The sequence below is a fragment of the Delphinus delphis genome, chromosome 20, assembly GCF_949987515.2.
Source record: "Delphinus delphis chromosome 20, mDelDel1.2, whole genome shotgun sequence".
Lineage (NCBI taxonomy): Eukaryota > Metazoa > Chordata > Mammalia > Artiodactyla > Delphinidae > Delphinus > Delphinus delphis.
Window position 1 is genome coordinate 13274512 of NC_082702.1, and position 20368 is coordinate 13294879.

Consider the following 20368-nt stretch of genomic DNA (forward strand, 5'->3'; position numbering starts at 1 on the left):
TGCTGCCTCCCCACGGCCTGGGACACACATTGCCAAGTTGTGCTGCAGGGATCCAATTCACACACCCGCCAGTGTTCGGAGAGAATATGCCCTTTAAACTACCCTTGCCAGCATTAAACATTCTTGTTCTTGTGCTCTTTTGAAGTCTTTCTGCCTTACTGAGTCTCCGTTTTTAAAAAAAAAACAAGTCTTGGGACTTCCCTGGTGGTCCAGAGGTTAGGACTCTGCCCTTCCACTTCAGGGGACACAGGTTCAATCCCTGGTCCCTGGGCGGGGAACTAAGACTCTGCAACCCCACCTCACCCCCCCCCCCACAAAAAAAAACAAGCAAGTCTAGTAGCTGAGACGATGGCACTTTATCCAAATCCCAGTGATGGGAGGATGGCCGGGTACAGCCTTTGTCTCTCTCTTTTTAATTTTACATTGGACTATAGTTGATTTGCAGTGTTGTGTTAGTTTCAGGTGTACAGCAAAGTGATTCACTTACACATATACATATACCTAGTCTTTGCCTCTTTAATACCCTGCACACAGTGCAGGGCATCAGGCTCTAGAACCCATGTTTGGGGAAGCCCTCCTGTAACTTAGTTGGGGATCTCAGTCAGCGATCAGAGCCCTGGAACAAGCCCAGTGGTAGATCTGCTCCAAGGGTTTCCTCAGGATGGGCAATCAGGCCCTTCTACTTCAGGGCCCTGGGAGAGGAAATCGGGCCCAAAGAGCCTCCTATAGCAGGCTTCCTGGAGGGGTTGGTGAGGAGGTGACCCTCAATAGATGGAAAAGGTGAGGAGACTGAGGACGATTTGGCCTCATAAAAATGATAAATTTTGGGCTTCCCTGGTGGCGCAGTGGTTGGGAGTCTGCATACCAATGCAGGGGACACGGGTTCGAGCCCTGGCCCAGGGAGCAGCTAAGCCTGTGCGCCACAACTGCTGAGCCTGCGCTCCAGAGCCCATGAGCCACAACTCCTAAAGCCCGGGCGCCTAGACCCCGTGCTCTGCAACAAGAAAAGCCATTGCAGTGCGAAGCCCGCGCAACGCAACGAAGAGGAGCCCCTGCTCGCCGCAACTAGAGAAAAGCCCGCGCGCAGCAATGAAGACTCAACACAGCCAAAAATAAATAAATTTTTTTAAAAATGATAAGTTTCAATACATCATGGGAAAAGATCAGTGGCAATATATAGATGGCAAGCAAAGCTTCCTGTCCTTTATATGTAAAGAGCATTTACAAATTTGTGGTCCAGTGGTTAAGACTCCACACTCCCAATGCAGGTTCAATCCCTGGTCAGGGAACTAGATCCCACATGCCGCAGATAAGCGTTCACATGGCACAACTAAGGAGCCAGTGAACTGCAACTAAGGAGCTCTCGAGCCACAACTAAGGAGCCCATGTGCCACAACTAAGAAGCTGGTGAGCCTCAACTAAGGAAACTGCCTGCTGCAACTAAGGAACCCAACTGCTGCAACTAAGACCTGGCACAACCAAGTAAATAAAAAAAAAAAAAAAAGAAAGAAAGAAACTGCAAGGAGCCTTGGGCCTAGTGGAGCCTGGGGGGGAATAAGATGTGAGGAGGCTGAAACTGCATGGCGCAATGGAGGAATACATGTGCCATCAGCCAGAGCTAGGGGCTCACAGGCTTCTCTCAGGGGAGCCCTCAGCCCTGGGGCCAGAGCCCAGCCTTTGCCTAGGACTTCTGGAGTCAGATCCTGTCCATCCCCAGCTCAGAGCCCTCCCCTGGTTCCATGTCACTCAGGATAAAGGACAGAGTCCTCCCTGTGACCCACAAGGTCCCACGCGATCTGCCCCAGTCACCTCCCTGCCCTCATCCCCACTCTGCCTCTCACTCCCTCTGCCCTCTGACAGGATGGGCGTGCTTCTGTCTCGGGGCCTGTGCATTAGCTGTTCCTCTGCCTGAACTGCTCTGCGCACATGGCTCCCCCTTCAGATTCCTTCAGATCTAAACATCACCCTCTCAGTGAGGTCTCCCTGACGACCCTCGTGAAAACTGTCACTGCCCCCCACTACTCTCTATCCCCCTTCCTGCTTTTTCTGTGCATTTATCACTATTTACCATTATATGTTTTACTTATTTATTGTGTTTGCTGTCCGACACCCTGGATAGAATGTCAGCTCCATGAGGGCAGACATCTCTGTGTTGTTCACAGCACGGAGAACAGGTCCTGGCACATGACAGGTGCTCAATAAATACCGATTGAATACAGGAAAGGAAGAAGGGAAACAGGGGGAGGGGGAAAAATTTAAAAAGGGAGGAAAATGGCAGCTCCGTGAGCTCCTAAGCTTGTCACCTGCCCCAGTTGGAAGTTAGGAGTGTTAACACTTCCCGCCTTCCAGGATAAGTCAGTGCCAGGCTGGGAAGCTGAGGCATGAAGGACACTGGTTACCGCTCCTTGGGCCATTGGAGACAGGCCTCTGATTGGCACTAAGGGCCGGCCTGGAGGAGAAAGTCACCATCGCCACCTGCTGGACAATGGTGTCATGACAGCCATGCCCACCCTGCTGACTTGGGGCTGGCGATGGCCCTTGCTCCGTGGTCAGGAGAGGAGTCGGCCCAGTGGGGCATCCCCAGCAAAAGTTCAGAGTCCACGGAGACACAGCCATAAGCCTCTTTACTCCTGAGGCCCTGTGGACACTCTGCCCAGTCAGTGCTATGCAGGAGGGCAGGGTTGTGCCACCCAAGACCTGTCTTGCTTCACTTTGTCCGTACAGCTGCTCTCCCAACACAGCAGGTTGGGACCCCCACCTCTCGGGGAGGAGAGAGCTGCTCCAGCTCCCTCAGGGCTGTATCCACCCCACATGGGACCTAGGAAGGTAGAGGAGTCGAGGACCTCCCTGACACCCTCCCGGGCCTGGGCACCCCAGCCAAGGTAGCAAGGCCCAGGGTTCCTGATGAGAGCTGTCTCCATCCCCAGAGGTACATCATCTGGCCAAGCAGAGGTCTCACCACCCAGACATCGTCCACAATCTTCCCATCATGCAAGGGACAGAAAAAAAATAATAAAATAAAAGGAGGTAATGAAGGCTGAAAGCCCAGATTCTGGGGCCACGTGGCCTGAGTTCAAATCCCAGCTCTGCCTCTGATAGGCTGTGTGACCTTGGGTGAGCTATTAGACCTCTCTCGGTGTCAGTTTTCCTCAACTGGAAAGTGAGGATGATAGTAATAGTACCTACATCATAGCTATCATGAGAATTAAGTGAGATATTTGGAAAAGGCTGGAAAGGGAACCTGGCACAAGGCAAGGACTGGGTAAGTGTGGGCTATTATTATTAGAGCACAAACCCTGGAGTCAGACAAAACTCACTTTATATCCCAGCAAAGCCACTCCCTATGTGGCCTTCAGCACATGCCCCTACTCTGAGCCTCACTTCCATATTGCATAAAATGGGGAGAACTGAATAGATAACATACACAAGAGCCTGCCTGTGGTGTATGGGCTACACAGTAAATAGTAGTTATTTATCATGAAAAGAATATGGTCTTTGGGGTCAGATCTTAGTTCTGCACCCTCTGGCTGTGTGACCCTGGGAAAATTACCTCCCCTTTCTGAGCTGTAAAATGAAAAGAAAATTTGTCGCATGGTATTGTTGTGGTGATTAAAGGAACTAACTATAAGGCATCCAGTTCAGAGTCTGGAACACAACAGGTGTTCAATCAGTCAGTTATTAGCACCTTTATAAAACTACAATGGCAGAAATAAAGAAAGGTGAGCCATGATTATTTGGGTCCATCTAACCTTAAGCCATCCCTACCACACACACACATCATATTGCTTTCCCTTTACCTGTCTCCCACAACCTAGCTTTTTCTTCCCCTGCTTCATGTGATAAATACCTATAGAATCGACTGTGTTTTAGAAACTGTTCTAAGCACTTTATATATAATAAGTCATTCAACCCTTGTGAGGTAGAGACTATTAATATCCCCATTTTTCAGATGGGAAAACTATGGCTCAAAGTTGCTTGAGGTCATCCAGCTGGTAAATAGCAGAGGCAGGATTTGAACCCAGGATTTCCAGCTCTCACGTCCACTTCTGAAACCACTTGGCTCCAGAGCATGCTAGGCCTGGTTACTCAGGCAGGTGATTGGGCCACTGCTCACTGACCTGGTCATCAGACACCTGCTGGATGTGGACATGGGTCTCACTGAGGTTGTATAGCCGTGTGTACCCGTTCTCTTTGATGCGCACGGTGCTCCAGGGCCGCGGGAAGAGGGTTAAGGGGGTCAGCCGCTCCTCACAACCCTGCCGGAGAGAATCATTTAGACCCAGGGCTGGCGCAGGTGGAGTACCCACTGGGGAGCAGAAAAGACCTGCCAGGCTGGGACCCTGCCACCCCCAAGGAAGACAAAGCCAGTTAAGACTTGATCTTGATAATGCTCACAGCTGAGTGTTTTGACCCAACCAGGCTTCCTGGTTCTCTGACTTCTAGAACAGTGCCTGGCTGTACAAGACTGTCCACTGCAGCATTTTCTCGAAAAGCCCTGAGCTGGAAGCCAGCCAAACGGCCATCAGTGGGGGTAAGTTAAATAAATTATAGGGTAGCCATCACAAAGTGGGGTGGTAGAGAAAAATGGCCAAGACGTATGGTTAAGGGGAAAATGCAATTCACAGAATAGAAGAAATTGGTGGCTCTCAACCATCGCTGCACAGTAGACCCTCCAAGAAAGCTATTGAAATCGTCATTGCCTGGGGGAGAGGAAGTGCTTATTCTTGCAGTAGAAACCCAGGTAATGTGAGCAGAAAGGATGAGGGAGCATCAGCCTCAAAAACAAAAAAAATCACCATTTTGCAGCCATCATCATAGTAACTGATTGAAGCCAGAACCATCAATGGATGGTCAAAGTAGCGGCGAAAATTTGAGGAATATCAGGATGTTTGTGGAGTCTCAAAGTACCTCCAGGAGACCCTTGTTAATTTTAAAGGGGAAAACCGTGACTATGGTGGAGAAGATGTGTAAACTGAGACTTAAAGGGGCTAAAGAGATACCACGCACCTCCTCATAGGGTGCACTGAAAAGAACACAATATCGCTTTTTATTCTTACCCAAAATGTGTAACTTCAGTCTAATCACCAGCAAACATCAGACAAATCCGAACTGAGGGATAGTCTACAAAACAACTTTGCTATGCTCTTCAAATTTTTCAAAGTCATGAAGAATGAAGAAAGAGTAGGGAAATGTTTCTGATTAAAGGAAGGGAGAGGGGGCTTCCCTGGTGGCGCAGTGGTTGAGAGTCCGCCTGCCGATGCAGGGGGCGCGGGTTCGTGCCCCGGTCCGGGAGGGTCCCGCGTGCCACGGAGTGGCTGGGCCCGTGAGCCATGGCCGCTGGGCCTGCACGTCCTGAGGCTGTGCTCCGTAGCGGGAGAGGCCGCAGCGGTGAGAGGCCAGCGTATCGCAAAAAAAAAAGGAAGGGAGAGAGATAAGACACGGAAGTAGAATGTATGATCTTAGACTAGATTCTGGACCAGAAAAAAAAAATTCTTTAATTTAAAGGACATGAATAGGACAATTGGCTAAATTTGAATGAGATTAGATAATGGTATATTATCAATGTTAACTACCTGAATCTGATTATTATACTGTACTGATGTAAGAGAATGTCCTCGTTTTCTTAGGACATACAGATGGAAAGATAAAGGGGCATCATTTCTGCAACGTACTCTTCATCGGATCTGAAAATAATAGTAAGATGTATACACACACACACACACACACACTTAGACAGACAGACAGACAAAAACAGAGATTGAAACAAGCGTGGTTAAATGTTCACATTTGGGAAATCTTGGTAAAGGGGATATGGAACATCTTTGTATTATTTTTGCTACTTTTCTGTTAGTCTAAAATAATTTCAAAATTTAAAATGAAAGAAAAAAGCTAATCTGCACTGATTAAGGTCAGAATAGTGATCACCTACACCTATGAGGAGCCACCTGCACTGATAACATTCTATTTCCTGCTGCAGGTGGTGGCCGCACAGGGGTGGCAATGCCAGGGCCGAGCCCTCGGAGATTCTGGTGTTTGTTCTGGGGTTGGGCCCAGGCACTGGAGTTTTAAAACCTCCCCAGGTAATTCTAACGTGCACCAAGGCTGAGAACTGCTAGGGTGTGAAGCATGATCCAAGCTGTTTTTAAAAAGTGGGTGATGCCGTAACACATCTCCATTGAGACAATGACTCATTTGCATACATGGAAAATATTCTCAAATGCCACCCGAGATGTAACCATTGAGAGTGGGACTAAGAAGGGTGTGGAGAGTTTTACCTCCTGCCCTCTGTTCTGTTTGAATTTTTATCATGAGAGGTTCTTACTTTGATCTCACTAATTTGTAAGAAACAGCTTAAAAAATAAGCCCTCGCTTCTTGTGGAAGTGACTGATTCCAAGGCTCGGCGGGTGGGGGTAGGGGGACAGAAGATGATCCTGGAGCACCCTGTAGTGCCAAAAAGTAAGAGAGAGCCCACAAAACGACAGGGACACATCGAAAGGACACGGCCTGATCTGAAGAGTTCCCAGTGGCCAAAGTTAGAGCAATCTAGGCAGCAGCGTAAACGGCAGGAGTATTGGATTAGAGCCCACGGGAGAAGATAATTACCCATGAGGCCATACTAGTATAAATCCATAACTAACTAACCAAATAAATGGGGCAGAAGGGACAACTCTTCCTCATGGGAGGATGCTAACTAATAAATCGAGGAGGAATGAGGGAAATAGAAGATCCCCAGTGGAACATCCCAGTGATCACTGTAACAGACAAGACCCACTGATGGGTTCAAAAATTAGCAGGTGAAAGTTAGAGGAGAAACAGGACATTTGCAGGGTCTAAAAGCATCTCCCCCAAGATGTTTATCAACTAAAAAGGGAAATACAACAACTTTACAGAGCAAGAACCCAGCAGACACTTCCTTAAACAGGTGATTCAGAGAAATCCCTCCAGGAATGAGACACAGTGAGGACAGGGACCCCCCCGGTATGGCCCGCTGAGAAGGACAGACCATCATTTGTGACTGTGTGGCCCCAAATGCATAACCCGAATCTTGGCAGGAGAAAATATCAGACAAACCCAGATCCAGGGGCATTCTGAACAAAACAACTGACCTGAATGAAAGACAAGGGAAGAGGGAGGAACCATCACAGTTTGGAGGAGACTAAGGAGACACAATAACTAAATACAGTGTGGGATCCTGAAACAGAAAAAGGTCATTGGTGGGAAAGCTGGTGCAATGTGAATGAAGTCTGGAGTCCAGTTACAATGCTAATAATAAGCCCTCTGCCCTGGATCCATCCAGTAGACCTGGGCAAGCACCCCCTGCCCCCGCCACTTATTGATCCTGCGATTCTGAAGGAGTATTTTACTGTCTGAGCCTCTGTTTCCACATCTGTGCAATGGGCATGCTATTGATACTAGGTGCATCTAACCACCTAAGAGATAGCAGCTGTATAAAGGATGAGGCACCCAGGCTGGTACAAGTGCAGCCCTCAATAGATCAGAAGCCAAAGCAGCACCCCCCTCCCCCCACCCTGCTCGCGGCAGATCCGGTGATGATGTGGACGGGGGCACAAGGGTGGGTGTTGGGCATCTCTCGGCTGCCATTAAATACCTGGAGAAGGGACAAAGGGGAGGCGCCTGTCATACCCAGCCAGGCCCCGCGGTTCTGACCTTGAGGGGGCGGTCCACTGACACCAGCCACATGGCTCTCAGCCCACCCCAGGCCTCACATGGTAGTTGTAAATTGGCCACAGGCATTCATAGGAGCGTTCGTGAGCCCACAGCTGCAGGTCCACCCCTGATACAAAGCAAGAGGGGGGTCAGGTCCCTGAATCCAGGAGAGATGGGGCGTGGGGTCTGGGGCTGGGGAGTCCCCTGGGGTCACTCACCGTATTTATAGAAAAGATCCTCCAACTCATAGAACTTGCCAAGGAGGCCTCTGCGAACCTGGGCCGGATGAGCAAGGAGGTGAGGGCTGACTCGGGCCAACCCCCCAACCTGGATTTCAGCACCTTTTCCCCAGGGAGGGGGTCCTCACCTTGCTTTCATGCCAGGTGCAGTCATCCCAATCAGCACTGGAACAGTACATGGGCCGGTGACCCATGGTAATGATCCAGGGCGGGGCTGCTGGGTTCTTATTGGCTTTCTGCAGAGAAGGGCGCAGTGTGAGGGGCAGGGGTTGCAGGAGGGGGAGGCGAGGCAGGTCCAACGGGGACATCCACAGGTTACCTGGAGGTCGCTCTCCAGCCAGCGAAACTGTCTCTCTACCAGGTGGCGCCGTAATGGAGAAAGAAATATACCTCGGTGGAGAAGGAAATGATGTGTACCGGGCCCAGATCCCAGCTGGAAGGGTCAAAGGGCAGGGGTCAAATATGGGGTCTCTCCTGCATCTCCCATCCTTCAGGGGAGGGAGGCCAGTCCCCCAGCTTCCCTCAGGTTACCGGTACCACAGGCCTTCACTGTCCCCTGGCATGACGAAGCGAGCTTTGTAGTTGGAGAAGTTGCTGGATAAAAGGAAGTAAAACGGTGGGGAGAAGGTCTGGGTGCCCCCGCCCACCCCCACCTCCCACTGTCAGGCCAGGCCTGGCTCCCAGCCCAGCCCTCATCTCCTTTCCTCTCACTTCCACAAATGAGCTGCTGCAGTACGAGAGACTAAGGTGAGACACTAGGAAGGACTTTTCTTTGGCCAGGCCCTTGCCCACCCTGAGCCCTCAGGCCTCACTAGCGGTCTTCGTGATTCCCAGGACACGCATGTATGGAAGGCTGGCGGCCACAGGTTCGAGATTCATGAACTTGTCCCTGACGTGAGCGTTGCCCTGATTCATGTTGTAAAAAAAGTCTCCTGGGGGGTGGAGGAGAGAATGAGGACCCAGACCTGGCTCTGCTTTCTCCAGATTTGAGAGACCTGGTTGGTCACGTGCGGGCTGTGCAAGTCCCGGTCGCCCCCACTGTGAGGCGTCCTGATTCTCCGATCCCTACCTCACACCCACCCACATGTGCGCTTGGAACCATTTCCTGAGCCTCTGGTCCCCGAGGGCCCCTGCAGGACCTTGCCGGTCTCCTGTGCTCTGAGCACACCAGCCGCCATCTCACCCCTTCTCAGAGTAATAACAACGTTAAGACTGACATAGTCTGGGAAATTCCCTGGTGATCCAGTGGTTTAAGACTCGGTGCTTCCACTGCAGGGGGCACAAGTTCAATACCTGGTCAGGGAACTAAGATCCTGCATGCCCCTCGGAGGGGCCAAAATAAACAAATAAAAAAATATATAAGGGTGAATTAAAAAAAAAAAGACTGACATAGTCTAGTCAGGTACCAGGCACATTTTCAGATGCTTTACATGCTCGATCACCTGAATCTTCAAAACACCCTCTGAGGTGGATGTTATTATCATCCCCGTTTCAGATGGGGAAACTGAGGCCCGGAGGGGTTAAGTGCTCGTTTAAGGTCACAGAGCTGGTTAGTGAGGATCCAGGAATCGAACCCTGGGAGCCTGATTCCAGAGTCTACTATGGCTTTGAACTATATCGGCCCCAATCTCCATCTCCCATCTGGTTCCCGTCCTCTCAAATCACAACAGAAATGATCATGACAACAAACACTTATGTAGCACTTACAACAGGACAGGCAATATCGACTTATTTAGTCATCACAAGAGCCCTGTGAATTCTAACCTAGTCTTAGCCCTTAGAACAATAATACAGAGGAGAAAACCAACGCACATAGCTCGAAGCGTCAAGACTGATTTTAACCTGGGCAGCCTGGTTGACCACAGCACCGTCTCTGTGGCCAGTCTCATCCCCCAGCCTGCAGAGCCACGCTAGCCCCGGCCCAGGTCCCCTCCGCGGTCCTGGCGTTGCCTCCCACCCAAGCTTCCCCTCCCCGACCCCAAACCTCCAGGCGCACCCTGGCTGATGCCTCACCCACATGAAGAACAGTGTCGTACCTGCCCTGCTGGGTGTCACTGCACAGTCAGGGTAGGGCCCTAGGATTGTCAGTCCCTATGTCCCCAAACACAGCCAGACAGGGGCTCCAGTGGGGCCCAGTCTTCAGGGCCCTGAAGAGGAACCGACGGCTCCAGCCCTGAGTACTGCCGCAGCAGTAAACTGAGGGGAAAGGAAAAGGTCACAGTCGGCTGGGGAGTGGGGTGGGGGGCACCCCAGGATGTCTCCTTCACCCCCATCCGTCTTCAACTGGTGTGGGGATTGAATGGGTCTGCCCTATGCCCCTTCTGTCCACCTCACCCCAGGTCCCCAGCCTTCCATTTTCATCCCAGGGTCTTATACAATAGGCTTGCAGGTAAGCAGAAGGGGTACCAGCCCACCTGAGCCACCCGCCAATAGCAGCTTCTAGCCCACGTCCCACTCCTCTTCCCATTGCCCCCTCAACACCTGGGCCCAGGGTCCCTCTCACCATACTGGACCCTGGGCAGCAGCCCCTGCAGTGTGATTCGGTCGGTGTATGTAGAGCTTCCGCCAGAGAATGCCCCCATCCATAGAGGGGCTGGAGGTGCCCTGAGCCCTGAGGGGCAGGGGCCCCCCCTAGCTGCAGCCCGAACAACTGCACTTCCGAGGGGGTTGGGACCCATGTGGTCCAAGTTACAGTCATGCAGCCTGTCTCACCTGGAGAGAAAGGAAATGGGGGTCGGGCAGTGAGGCCTGGGCAGGGGTGGGGAGGGATGTGAGGAGCGTGAGGGGCAATAACGAGAGACTGAGGGGCTCTTGAACATTTAGTAGTTAAGATCACAGGTTCTGCAGCTTTCCAAGTTCAATCCCCGCTCCACCATTTCCAAGCTGTGCTTTCCTTGGGCAAGTCACTTCACCTCTCTGAGCCTCAGTTTCCTTCTCAATAAAATGGAATAATAATAGTATCTTCCCTATAGGGTTCTGTGAGGCTTAGATGAATAAGTAAAAGTAAAGTAATATGTATAGCTGATTCACTTTGTTATAAAGCAGAAACTAACACACCATTGTAAAGCAATTATACTCCAATAAAGATGTAAAAAAATAAAAGTAAAGTACTTGAAACAGTGCCTAGTACAGTCAGGGTTACATGAGTGAATGAATATTATTATTAATATCGTTGCTGGGTGCAGGCCTGTTCCGCGTATTTTACACATGACATAGTTTAGGGGTTGTCAACTCAGATGTCTAGAGGCCAGCTAGGTAATACACATGGGGACAAGGGCCAGCTGTAAGGAGTAAGGCAGCAGGGAGACGTGGAGTATGTTGCAAAGCGTAGAGCCTGCCCTGCCTCAGAGAGGAGCCATCGTTCAGCTCTGGTACCACTCAATCTGTCAACTTCTAGAGCAAATCTTTATACGGTGTTTTTTTTTTTTTTTTTTGCGGTACGTGGGCCTCTCACTGTTGTGGCCTCTCCCGTTGCGGAGCACAGGCTCCGGACACGCAGGCTCAGCGGCCATGGCTCACGCGCCCAGCCGTTCCGCGGCACGTGGGATCCTCCCGGACTGGGGCACGAACCCACGTCCCCTGCATCGGCAGGCGGACTCTCAACCACTGCGCCACCAGGGAAGCCATATACGGTGGTTTTTATAGCCCAAAAGCATGTAAGAGTAGATATACAAACTTTTAAGTGATAGCTCCTAATTAATTCTTAAACGTCAGCAAATCAAGGTTTTAAAAATACCATGTGGTATAGGATGACGTTAAGAGCATGAGCGGGCTTCATATTTATACATTCATATATATATAGAAATATAGGTGTGTACGTATGCATATCAACATATCCGCATGTATTGTCAAGCCCTGTTTGTGAGAGGGCCTAGGAGCAGCGACGCCTCAGTAGCAGTGAGCACACCTAGTGCTCAGATCTTAGTTTCTAAATACCCATTCTCCAATCAAAGGAACCAGGGCTCCTTGGAGAAGTAGTTGATTCGAGAGATGGGGTAGGAAATATACAAGATGAGTCTGGGATAATTGGTGGTGCCAGAAGGTGAGGCAGTGCTCAGGACACGATGGGAGTGGGGTTGTGGAAAGAACACAGAAGCCAAGCTGAAGGAGTTCTAAAAGACCAAGTCAGAGACAATTTGAGCCACAAAATAAATAGCAATGGTACTGAGTTTAATTCATGGGATAAAATAAATATCCGAGAGTCCATACCAAATAAATAAATAACCAAAACAAACAAACAAATAAATAGAGGGGGCGGGGAGGGATAGCCCTTCCTTACAGTAAAATTTCAATTAGACAGAGAGAGGGAATTAGAAAGTTACAAAATCACAATTAGGCACACCCCATGCTAATAATTGTGGCAGACAAGATTTACCAATGAATGCTAAAATTAGTGCACAAAAGTTTCAGGAGAAACCTGATTTCCAGCCTTAAGGAATCTTCCCCTAGATATTCATTACAAGGATATTTATACAAAGGAAAGAATAAAAGCTTTACAGTGGAGAAACCCAGCAGGCACCATTTTAACCAAGCAATGAAGGTTCACATTACCAGTGACAGCAATAAGACATGTCAGTGTCATGAACACTCTGATACCATGCACTGAGAAGGGCACTACATCCCACTAGGACAGTCTTGCCAGAAAAATACGTAATTCAATACGTATTCCAATCGTGAGAAAATAGCAGATAACCCCCAAATGAGGACTGTTCTATAAAAACCAAACAAAATCAGAAAGACAACAGCTCAGTACTCCAAAATGTCAAGATGTTCACGTTAGGAGAAACTGGGTGAGGGGGATATAAGAACTCTGTAATATTTTTTGCAAAATTTCTGTTAAATCTAAAATTAGTACAAAGTTTACAGTTTTAAAAACAAATATGACAGGCTTTTGAGCCAGCCTGCCTGGGTTCAAATTCCAGGCTATGTGACCTGCGGTCAGACTCTTCATGTCTTTGAGCCTCAGTTTACTCTTTTGTAAAATGGAAGGAACAATAGTACTTACAGCTTAAGGTCCAATAAGAGGTTAAATGAGTCTTCCATCTGAATCGCTTGTAAGAGTATATTTGTTATTATTATCATTATTGTGTAGGCCAAACAAAGGCCAGCTGTGATCTCACTGGGTTTTCACAGTGAAATGGGTTTTATTTTTGTTCCATTTTACAGAAGCCTCCAGGCAAAGTGCCTTGTCCAAGGTCACTTAGCCAGCAAATGCCAAAGCCAGTTCATTCGTGTGGTTTCAGATTCTCATTGCAACTAACCCTTAAGAAACTACCTTAAAAGTGTCAAGGACACATAAAAGAATAAGGAAAGACTGAGGAATTGTCGCAGATAGGAGGAGTAATTAAGGAGACTTAAAGAGAGATAAACCAATGCCTCTCCTCACTATATTCCCTTTCTTTTTTTTTTTTTTTTTTATGGTACGCGGGCCTCTCACTGTCGTGGCCTCTCCCGTTGCGGAGCACAGGCTCCGGATGCACAGGCTCAGCGGCCATGGCTCACGGGCCCAGCTGCTCCGCACCATGTGGGATCTTCCCAGACCAGGGTACGAACCCATGTCCCCTGCATCGGCAGGCGGACTCTCAACCACTGCGCCACCAGGGAAGCCCTCCCTTTCTTTTTTAAAGTGTAGTTATTTTTCATGAAAAATGTCATCTACCTTACTAATGAATGGGTTTATTATTGCTCATTTTTAATGACTGAATCAATAGTTTTAAATGCCTCCATTTTAGTTTCTGTTATGGCAACTATCATGGACGTAACTCACATAAACTGAAGCTCTCTAAGGTTCTTATAATTTTTTTAGCTGTGCCAAAGCGTCCTGAGACAAAAACGTGTGAGAAGCACCGCCACACGCCAAGTTCCCTTTTGCTGCTTCACAGCTGATATTTCACTTACTCGTCACTCTGAGGTCACACTAATATTACCCCATTGTCCAGATGAGGAGACTGAGGCCAGAGAGGTTAAGTCACTTGCCCAAGTTTACACGGCAGGTAAGCAGCAAAGCTGGGGTTAAAACCCAGGAAGTCTGGGTGCAGAGGGTCCAGAGTCCAAGGTCCTACTACCTCCTTGCACCTCCACCAGAAGATCAAGGACCAGGAGGGAGCTTTGTGGGAACACCGCGATGAGCGAGGACGACAGCAGCCCCCTTAGGAGAGCGCTTACTATAGGCTGGGCTCCAGAGGCATTTCCCACACAGCCAGATGCGCCGCTGCTTATAATCTCCATTTAACAGAGGTGGACACATGAGGCTCAGAGAGAACCGCCAGCCTAGAAATCAGTGTGGGATTCCTGATTCTCACTGGGAAATGCCCAGGGAGAGGTCGCAGACACTCACCTGGGTAGGACAGGTGGGCTTGCTCAGGGGCAGCGCTGGGAGCCTTTGGGGACCCCTGGACTCCCAGGGAGAAACAGAGGAGCGGACAGCAGCAGGACCAGCAGGGACGAGGGGAGCACACGGTAGAGGGAAGGGGGGAAGCAGAAAGGGGAAGGGCAAGGGTCTAACGTGTATGAGATCCCTTCAGAACAGCAGGAGCGGCTGGGGAGGATGGGGAAAGAAGGGGGATCAGGCAAGATCACACGGAGGGAGGGAGGACGGCAGGGAGGTCTTCACAGGGATGGTTATCCAGATGCTGGAGAAAAACAAAAACAGTCATCACTACTGAGAGGCGAATGCCCTCTGAGCCTCGCTGGCTGCTAAGCATTTTACATAGATTAACTCATGGGAGCCTGACGACATTCCTCTGTGTGGTGGCCACTGCTCATCAGCCCCATGTCACAGATGACGGAGCTGATCAACGGAGTGACTCAGTTGCGTGGCTCAGGTGTGATGGAGCGGGGATTGGAACCCAGGGGTCCTGGCTCCAGAGCCCTTGCTCTTACCCACCGCTCACTCTCAATGCAAGAGGCTTGGGAGTGGGGCTGGGGGGTCTCAGTGTAGGAAGTTGCCTTTGGCAACCCCATCCCCAGCATTCCACCCTGCCCTCAGAGACCTCATCACCCTCTACTCCATCCTCCAACCTTCCATTTCCATCATAGTAACCTCAATCCCCCCACTCCATCCCCAGACGGCCCAAGAATTCCGTCCCACCTGGAGCAGCCCCGTCCTCCTTGCCCCTTACCCAGCATCCCATTCTGCCTTCAGTGACCCCAATTCCTCCCCATCTCCACCTGTCTCCCCTGACCCTGCACCTGTATACCCACCCTCCTCCTCCCCAGCCCTTCCCTTCCCGCTCCAGTTCGGTCTCCAGCCCATCGAGGACCTGCCTGCCTGCCTGCCGGGGCAGAGCCAGGCCGGGACTGTCAATCTGGGGGCCGGGAGCTGGGCCTGGAGGTTCCCCCCAGGTCCCTGGCTCACCCGCTGGGGCTCCAACTCCCAGCATGCGCGTCTCGGGGCACCAGTGGGACAGCGGTATTTTATGAGTTTGTAGGCGCTGAGACATCCCGCCGCCCACAGCTATCCCAGCCCCGGAAGAGCCTGCCTTCTCCAGGTGACGGCCTCCCCAGACAGCTGGCGCCCCGGGTTCCACAGGTCCGGCTGGTCTTGGGCGGCCCATGCCCACGCGCCCACCTCCCCCCGCCCCCGCCTCCCCGGGCTGGGCGGGGGAAGGGGACCTAGGTAAATTTGATAAGCTGCTGCCGCCACCTCCAAGCCGGCCTCCAGGTGAGCACCCGGACAGGAGGTCTTTGCTCGTCCCCCAGGAGCCCCATCCCGCAGCTACGGAGCCCCCAGGGCACTGACACCGGTCCCCAGCTCTGGCCCTGCCGGATCCTGAGGTACCCAGGGGTGCTGGCACCTGCGCCTGCGACCGAGGTGGGTGTGGGGAGATTCTCCCATCCCTTCCCGCGGCGCCGGCTTTGTATTCTCGGCAGTTCCTTCCGCCTTCCTCACTCTGCAAGCTTAGTCCACGCCGGTTCCTCCTCAGGCCCCCGGGCATGCTGAAAACAGAAAATCAAAGTCCACCGAATGACGGTGCTGCTTCTGAGTCGTGCGCCCGAGGCCGGTTACTCGACCCCGCTGGGCCTTGGTTTCTTCACCTGTGAAATGAGGGTGATAACAGTATGGACACTATGGGCTACTGTGAGGATTAAACCAGTTGACACATGAAATTTCACGCTGAGAACAGGGACTGGCCCAGAGTAAGGGCTGGATAAGAATCCGCTGTTATTTTTATTATTATTAATGCATGAGTTCCAGAAATTGCCCTGGGGTCTAGGTGCGAGCAAGTGAGTATTTTCTCTGTAAACCTTTGTGAGCTGTTTGAAGGTTGTGAGTGGCTTGCTGCAAAAATACCCTTGGGTATTTTCCCAGAGCAGCAGGAAAAGTCAGAGGGTCCAGGTTTTAGTTGTTTCGTCTTCCTGTCTGCAGATCAAATGACTCCACAATTTGGCTTTGTCAAGTCAGGTATAGCAGTGTCTGCTGATTGGGAACACTGATTCCATAGACTGACACTGAGGGTGTAGGGGTGGTTCAAGATGGGCTTTTGCACTGTTTGGACTTTTTTCCCCCACCTTCTGGAGTCTCCATTACAGCTTAAAATGTAATAAAAAGCAACTCTCTTGGCCATATTCAAATACCCTCAAGACCCTGCTCACCCTCAGCAATTTTAACTTCCCCTTAGTTCTAGTTTTTCTGGTGGTCTTCCAGGAGCTGTGGTTACGAACGTTGTTTTTGTTAAAGTCACCTGTGGCGGGCTGGTGAAGCCCTTCTCCAAATCATGTTTTAACATGTATTAAAAAGAAAAAAAAAAAACACAGGATACAAAAGAAACGGATGCTATTGAATTACAGATACACGATTTTTTTTGGATATGTAATACAGTAATATATGTACTTCTTTATCAGTGCATTAAACTTCAAGATCTAGGGACAGGTCCAAAATTATAGTAATTTAGAAACTTTGTTGAGTGTATAGACGATGTTTGAGAGTCTTGCGACGACTACAGTGGGGTTGGAAAACAACTGTTAATTTCTTCTCATGACAAAGCCAGAAATCTGCTAACTGTCCTGTGGTTGGCCCTTCCAACACTCACCCCCCCCCCCCATGGCAGAAGGACCTGGTAAATTTCAATTACAGCAACAGTTTATAAACATTACCCTCTTAAAAATTTTTGAGGACCCCAAAGAGCTTTGGTATGTGTGGGTTATATCTTTTAATACTTACCATGTAAGAAAATAAAACTGGGAAGTGTTTTTTTCTTTTTTTTTTGGCTGTGCTGCGCGGCTTGTTGAATCGTAGTTCCCCGACCAGGGATTGAACCTGGGCCCTCGGCAGTGAAAGCACTGAGTCCTAATCACTGGACCACCAGGGAATTCCCAAAATTAGGAAGGTAGGCCTTGTTACCATCCCAGTTTACAAAATGAGAAAAAAAGCTTGGGGAGGGCAGCAGCCTGCCCAAAGTCACACAGCTGAACCCCGGTCCACAGGAAGGAGGCTCCTGAGCCCGCCTCTAACCTGCTGTGCGGGGCATCTGAGCAGGGCAGTGACGGAAGGGAACCAGTCTCAGCCAGGAGCTGGCTCTTGGGGGGCAGGTGGAGGCAGGTGCCCTGAGCCCCAGGTCCTTCTCCACCAGCAGTCCCTGAACTTGGCATGGAGCCTAGGGGAGCCGTTGGCATCAGTTCTGAAGCCGAGACTGCCAGGTCTCAAACCTTAGCTGGGACAAACCAAACACTCCATACCTGCCCCCTCCCTCCAATGCCACTCTCCACCCCCAGCCACCGTCCTGGAAAGGCACACGCTTTGGGTTACGTTCTCCTTTTTCTCCATATGTTTGGCCCACAATTATTATTATTTTTTTAATCTTTTTAAAAATTTAATTATTTATTTTTGGCTGCGTTGGGTCTTCGTTGCTGCACGCGGGCTTTCTCTAGTTGAGGTGAGAGGGTGTTACTCTTCGTTGTGGTGCACGGGCTTCTCATTGCGGTGGCTTCTCTTGTTGCAGCGCACGGGCTCTAGAGCGCAGGCTCAGTAGTTGTGGCACATGGGCTTAGTTGCTCCGCCGCATATGGGATCTTCCTGGACCAGGGCTCGAACCCACGTCCCCTGCATTGGGAGGTGGATTCCTAACCACTGTGCCACCAGGGAAGTACCTGGCCCACAATTATTATATAGCATTTTTTAAATGTGTTTTTAAGTTTTATGGAAATGATATATTGTAGTCACCAACCCACAGCTTCATGTTTGCCCTGAGGCTGTGCTTTTGGATTAGTCCATATTGTTACCTGGAGATCTTGTCCTCTTGTGTGTCAATACTTAACTCTTCTTTAACGCCCTTCAATAAAGTTTTATAAATTGTTCATAAAATATTGCGTATCTTTTGCTAGATTTATTCTGAGCCACCTTAAGATTTTGTAAATCGAATTTAAAAATTTTTTTAATAAAAAATATTCTTAAAGAGTCAAATTTCACCATCTTAACCATCTTTGAGTTTAATAATGTTAAGTACATTCACATTGTTGTGTAACCCAGCTCCAGAACTCTTTTCAACTTGTACAATTGAAACTCTGGACCCATTAATCCGTCTCCCCACTGCAACCCCCAGCAACCACCATTCTACTTGGCCTCTATGCGTTTCCCTACTCTAAGAACCTTATATAAGTGGAATCATACGGTTTTTGTCTCTTTGTGCCTGGCTTATTTCTCTTAGAGTAATGTCCTCAAGGTCCATGTTGCAGCATGTAGCGGAATTTCTTTCCTTTTTAAGGCTGAATAATATTCCACTGTGTGTAAACACCACATTCTGTTTATCCAGTCATCTGTCGAGGGACACGTGGGTTACTTCTGCCTTTTGGCCGTTGTGAATAATTCTATGAACATGAGTGTACAACTATCTCTTCAAGACCTTGCTTTCAGTTCTCTTGGGTATATACTCAGAAGTGGAATTGCTGCATCATATATGGAATTTAATTTTTTTTAACCTTGAACTTTAACACACACACACACAAGGAGAGAAAATGGCATAATCAAATCTCATGTCCTCATCGCCCAGATTCAACAGTTACCAGCTTGGGGCCAATCTCATTTTTTGTTTGTATATTTGTTTTACCTTTTTATTGAAGTATAATGTACACACAGAGAGTGTAACCTGACTCCATCTATAACCAGCCACAGACTGAGAAAAGGCATTTGCTCCTTTTCGTCTGGTGTATTTACCTTATCCATAGCCTTCTAAAGTCCATCCATGTTGTTGCACGTGGCTGTAGCTTACTCTACAGGAGCCCTCCAGAAGACAGCCTTTTCTGAAATAACCATCCCACAAGGTGGAAGTCCCTTTGCTACTGAGTCTAATTTAGTTTTGAAGCATAAAAGCAAGTCATCTGGGAATTTCCTGGCAGTCCAGTGGTTAGGACTTGGCGCTTTCACTGCGGGGCCCCGGGTTTGATCCCTGGTCAGGGAAGATCCTGAAAGCCGCACTGCATGGCCAAATAAATAAATAAATAAATAAATAAAGCAAAAACCATAAAAAAAAAAAAAAGCGAGTCATCTACCAGCATTTTTGTAAAAGCATCAGTGTAAGACAATAATTGTCTATATATGCAAAAGGCTGAAAAAGAAATTTGTTGTGACTTACAACTTTTTAAGATAACAGCTAAAACGATGACTGACATCATACCAGGACACTTCAAATTTTAAGAACTTCCTGTAATTTCTAGAACATTTATATTAATAATATTTACCTTTACAATGTAACTTAAGATTTATTATTACTCATTTGGCATTGTTTCCCAGGTCATTTAATATACCAAATATACCTAACTAGTTTCATACCTCCCTTTGGGATGTTCAGGGGCCCTCACTGAAGCATCCCAGAGTTAGCTGGAGGTCAAAAGAACTTCATTTAGAATTTGATTTGAGAAAGTTTGTCAAAGACATCAAAATGTTTTAAATTTGGTCAAATAGAATCAGAAGTCACTGTGAGGCAATACTGATACATATAACCAAAATGACGATAAAAGATCTCAAAGGCAAGCGCAGGAAGTCACTGGTAAAGAAACTCTACAATCTCTTATCAAAAGCAGAACCATATTTCAAGAAAACTTTGTCCTCTCAACAGAGAAAAAACCAAATTCTAGTTTTACATCATTTTACCTTTATTATTAAAATTCATTTATTTAATTAAATTAAATCGAAACTTAATCTTGATCATGCATAAAACTCTCTTCTCAGTATTCCCTTTTAAAAATTAATTTCTAGAAATATATGCCATTTCATAGTACAATCTTTCAATAAAGCACAAAATATATCTATTAATAGTTTCATACATATTTAGTCTCTCTGTAATAAGAGGTCAAGAGTAGGTAAACAGAGGCCTCTTTAGCAATTAATGTTTTAGTATTTTATCTTATTAAAAATGATCTAGACATTCAATGAATTTCCAACATTTGATTTGAGTTAGCAGAACTCTAAAGTTTCAAACTGCCAAAAATCTGGAGAAACTGTTTGCAGGTAGACATACAATAA

The 20368-nt window shown here is 48.5% G+C and overlaps 1 protein-coding gene across 1 annotated transcript; it reads right to left on the bottom strand.

Annotated features, from left to right (window-relative positions):
• Positions 1-2787: 2787 nt before the first annotated feature.
• On the bottom strand, positions 2788-15350 carry ACP7 (acid phosphatase 7, tartrate resistant (putative)). Its single transcript, XM_060000652.1, is given in 17 exon segments — positions 2788-2989; positions 4119-4256; positions 7539-7610; positions 7729-7796; positions 7888-7945; positions 8037-8144; positions 8228-8274; positions 8277-8341; positions 8440-8502; positions 8721-8748; positions 8751-8840; positions 9922-10104; positions 10412-10451; positions 10453-10539; positions 10541-10620; positions 14246-14408; positions 15108-15350. Coding segments are annotated over 17 exon segments (1704 nt in total). The 3' UTR covers positions 2788-2818.
• Between the last annotated feature and the right edge of the window lie 5018 nt (positions 15351-20368).